Here is a 5,000-nt window from a genome sequence, read left to right as displayed (position 1 = left end):
TGTGTGTGTGTGTGTGTGTGTGTGTGTGTGTGTGTGTATGTATATTATATATATACATACACACGCAAAATATTGCTACGTAAATGCAATTGAAAGGGAGTTCTAATGTAATACATTTGAGCGAACCCTATGAAATACGAAATGCTCAACGTTTAATGAACAATGCTAACATTACCATCATTTGCTGTGCAGGGATCTGGCCGACAATGCCATATTTAGAGAATATATAGTTGATGGACAAAAAAGAAGTGGAATCAACTGTTTTTTTTTTAGTAATTTTGATTTCAAGCGTGTTTGGTTGGGAATGACATATTGGAATATTGTTCGTTAACCTCAAAAACTCTAATCATTTTCCAAAATAGCTAGTGCTGCTGTCTGTAAAGGCTCACACTATCAGTAACTGCATCAAGGGAGGAATTTTAATGGTTTTCTTTCATTAATTATATTGATTTCCGGAAGAGAAGGAATAGAAAAAGTATGAAATCTTGGCCTTTCCCAAAGATATTTTAATGGCACGGACTTTTTCATTTGCTGGGTCACGAGGAGGAGAATGACAGACGACTGACTTCGCAGGCTTTCCTAGTTCTGGTGAAACGGTTACCATTTACGTTCTTCGTGAACATTTGTAAGTCAACAACTACAGGAATGATCTTTACAGGAGTGGAGTCGATTTAAGAGGACACATTCTGGCAAGATACACTGGATGTAGAGATTTGTATGATGCTTGGGGGCCTTGGAAGAAGAAATGAGTGGGATGGGAATACCTGAATAGAAGTGGCATAAGCCCAGCCGACTCCAAAGAACAAAGACTGTTATACTAGCGGTAGGAAAAACAGGGAGGAAAAACAGCATTCTTGAGATCCAGAAAATGGGATGTGTCATGAGTAACATTAGGCTGATGAATATGGGGCTTCTTTTCTGGACGTAATCATGGACGTCTGTGTATGCAGCAGCAGCAGCAGCGGCAGTTTCCCTAATACACCATTGTGAGCCTCATTTGAGCTTTGTGGAGTACTGTTGGGGTGGGGTGGGCGCTGGAGAATCTAGCCCCGAAAAAAATAGCTGGTCTTTTGGATGCGATCCTAGCTATGTAAAGTAAGCGCTTTCGCCAGGATAGACCCTCGGTAAAGTAAAATAGCAGAAACGACACTATAAACCCGATCCCTGGGACGGTTGCTTTTTATCCTACACAGTACCAAATCTATATTTATGTACAATATTTTGTTACCATAGATGTTCTCTCTGGCGTAAATAGCAATGTATAAAACAAATTATTCAGATAAGATTCGTTATTTAGTTTTATGAGGGCTTGCATATTTAATATGAGAAAACATTGAATAGAATAATAGTACATCAGGAGATAGCAATGATTGTTAATCGATGGATAATGGATGTAGGTGAAGATCTGATTAACACAAGGCTATTAATAGAAGCAGTAATTACTAATAGATGAGCCTTAATAAAAACATAATAGCAGGAGCGCAATGCTATTAAAACCAAACGATGGACATAGGAAACAGAATAAACTTCAGAGGGACGATTTCTGAGAAAAGTTTTTTTTAGTTTTTTTAGATAAATAAATGAATAAACAAAAAATTAGACAGAAAAATTCCGATATAAAAAATAGAATACTGAAATATTTGCAAATTTCTAGATAGAAATGCGCATACATAAAACTGTTTTACATGAGCTATGTGAAGATATTTGTTTGGAATATTTTAGATGTTAAAACGTAGGTTCCAGGGAAACGATTTATTTCTCGATTAAATAGTGTTTGAAAATACCAGTAGGTTAAAAACAACAACAAATAAACATTAAGTTAAAAATGGTGTAGGAAGAAAATGTATTTATTTTATGTCAAATGTACGCCTGTCAGTACTTTTCATTGCACAAGAATACATACATATACATACGCGAACAAGCATATATGTACATATACATGTATGCATGTATATTGCGAGGAAACCTCTGAAGTAGAATTGACATTTTGTTTGTTAAAGGAACGACGTGGTTGCTGCCAATCCAGCAATGAGAATCGACAGATAAAAATACTTAATGTCAAAGATACTAAGATATGGAAATTCCCCAACATATTTTATTGTTACAGAAAAAAAAAATGCAAGAAAAAATCCTGAAGCTAAATGACACGTTCTGCTCGAGGTGAACATGTCAATTGATAAGGGAATGTTCCAGAAAGAGAGAAGAATAAAAATAGATAAAGCTTTCAGAGCTTGATGGAAGTTCTAGTGGTAGTGGTGGCGTTGTTGTTGTTGGCGGTGGTGAGGGGAAACCTATGACGTAAGCGATTTGCCTTGCAAGAAAGTTTCTATTATTATTGTTTGTGTGTGTGTGTGTGCGTATGTGTGGGAGTTTCTGAGTTGGTGTGATTGAAGAACGGGGAAAAACAAGATGTGTGTGTGTGTGTGTGTGAGAGTGCGCGCGCATGCGCGTGAGTGTGAGAGAAACGGATGGAGATAGAAAGACAGGATGGTTGGTGCCAGAGGTTCGAAAATATCTTCCGTGCTCCCTAGTCACCTGTTATTCCTATTTTGTATTACCATTTTTTTTTAATGAATCATAACATACAGCCACTCCAACTATCACCATAATTCTTCATGTTCTTACGTTTTTCATATTAATTTTTACTCTTTTGATCATAAATCTACTGTTTTAACCGTTTAACATCACCACCACCTCTACCTTCACCACCACCGAGACCACCACCACCACCACCACCACCACCACCACCACCACTAACGTAGCAGCCATCATTAACGCTTCCATCACCATCATAATTGTCCACATCTTCATCACCTCCTCTTAATTTTGGATGTCATTCTTCCGAGGTCGATGGGATAAGTAACTGACATATAGTGGTATCAATATAATCAGCTACACCATACTTCTAACATGAGGTTACTGACCTGTGCGCCTGGCTTAGAAAAAAAAACAAAGATTTATATTATATTATCGCCTTTTTATGGTCTTTGTTCAATATATTCGTCCTCATTTAACCAGAAGATTGTTGAAATTTTCCTTTGGCCGCAGCCGTCGCCGCCGCTGTCACTGCCACTGTCGTGGTTGCTGCTGTTGTTTTGTGCTTCCCGTATTACATCCTGTACGGCCAAGATTAGACCATGGGCCTGAGCTACAATAAGGAAGATATGATTTGGTTGACAACACTTTCTTTTGAATGTGGGCTGTTTCCAATAGGATGATTTTCTGAATTGTGCATATTCATGTTGCCCTGGAAACGATGGGTGAAAACTTCCGATCCCTTTTTTTATGGTTTCTAGAGTCAAACATTAACCACAGGTATTATTTCAGTCATCATTCTCCGAACAAAGATCTCTCGGTCTCTTTACTTGGTCAACTTTTCTGTGACATCCACGGAGGTGTCCCTTTCGTATGGTATGTCTATGTCGATAAGTGTGCATTTCCAGTAATTTTATCCTTGATAACAAAGTCGGGATCATTGTCTTTTATTTCTCTGCCATCTTTTAGACAGACCAAAAGGATGGTGATATTGTTGCTTCTTGGGTATTAATTTCGTTAGTGATTGTACCGCTTCTCAGTCATCTTGATTTTATAACTCTTGCATAGTTTTTCGTGCAGGTACACCACTGTCTTGTTATACCTGTGTGAGTTTTCAGTCTTCCCCTGTTTATGGCATCCAGAGACAGTATAGTTGTTGCTTTCTTCATACTTTCCACAGAACCTGCATTGTAGGTCTGTTCCATTCTCGATGATGAGAAGGTGATAGGATCTGATAGCGAGACTCTATGACTATTGGTGTACTTTCAGTTTGTTCTATTTCTAGCATCCTTTTATATATATATATATATATATATAATTCCTGTGTATAATCTTTTTTTCTTTCTTTCAAAATCTAGGGAAAGGTGAAGTATATCTCTGGGACCTGGAACGTTACGTGGCCAGAAGAAGCGCCGACTGTGTGACAGGTCACGAGAGAACGGATCTGCTGGCTGCTTTCAACGTCTTAGACAAAACGGGATGCGGTAAAATTCGTATAAAAGATTTCCGTCGTTTCATGACGACTCTCGGGGACAAAATGGCTCCCGATGAAGTCGAAGAATTATTGAAAGAGGCGAAATCTGAAGATACAGACTTTATTGAGGTCAAAGGTAAGTTTTAATTCTTGTTATCCTCATCATCATCATCATCATCATCATCATCATCATCATCATCATCATCATCATCATCATCATCATCATCATCATTGCTATTATTATTATCATTATTATTATTATTATTATTATTATTATTATTATTATTATTATTATTATTATACGTAAAATCTATTGCGTGTTAACTTAATTAGAAGAGATAATACCTTGGAGTTCGATGTAATCAATTACATTGTATTCGATGTAATGAACTATCTCCATCCTCTCAAAATTATGGACCTTCTGCTTATATTAGAAACCGTTATTATTATCATTAAAGCATCAATTTACGATTAATAGTTCCGTTACATATTAAAACCTTGTCGAGACACCAAGTCGAATAAACAGTTACAGCCATTCAAAAACACAATAACTATTAACTTCACTCCACCAAGCATTATTTAGTGTCAAACTTCGTAGCACACTATCTGCGACTTGTCCAACTGACACGTTTCCATTACAACCTGTGTATCTGGCCTTATCTTAGACCAGTTGCAGGGGAACTGTCAATGACTAGGCCACAGAGCGTGCGACGAAAATTTTGACAAGTTTAATACACGGTCTCATATCAAATCACATGTCAGACAAGTAAATCCTCAAAAACAAATAAATTGTTTGAGTTCTCTACAGCCCAGAAGGAATAAGGAACGGGGTCATTTTACGCATTAGATTATTAATTATAACAATTGAGATAGTTTTATCAACAAGGTAGACTAGGACAACCAATCTACAACATCTGCACTCAGTCTGTTTTATCTAAACAAATAAATAAGAGGAAATGAAAATATACTTAAACTATTTATTTTGTTATTC

At 37.0% G+C, this 5,000-nt stretch overlaps 1 protein-coding gene across 1 annotated transcript in view; it reads left to right on the top strand.

The window, feature by feature from the left end:
- The window catches only part of LOC106875129 (uncharacterized), a 25,973-nt gene that overhangs the window by 20,550 nt on the left and 423 nt on the right, over positions 1 to 5,000 (top strand). The window contains exon 3 of the mRNA XM_014923114.3: positions 3,894 to 4,145. Coding sequence (XP_014778600.1) covers positions 3,894 to 4,145 — 252 coding nt within the window. The remainder of the gene's footprint in view (positions 1 to 3,893; positions 4,146 to 5,000) is intronic.

Source organism: Octopus bimaculoides, chromosome 4, assembly GCF_046866305.1.
Source record: "Octopus bimaculoides isolate indiv1 chromosome 4, ASM4686630v1, whole genome shotgun sequence".
NCBI lineage: Eukaryota > Metazoa > Mollusca > Cephalopoda > Octopoda > Octopodidae > Octopus > Octopus bimaculoides.
This window is presented reverse-complemented; position numbering and strand designations above follow the sequence as displayed.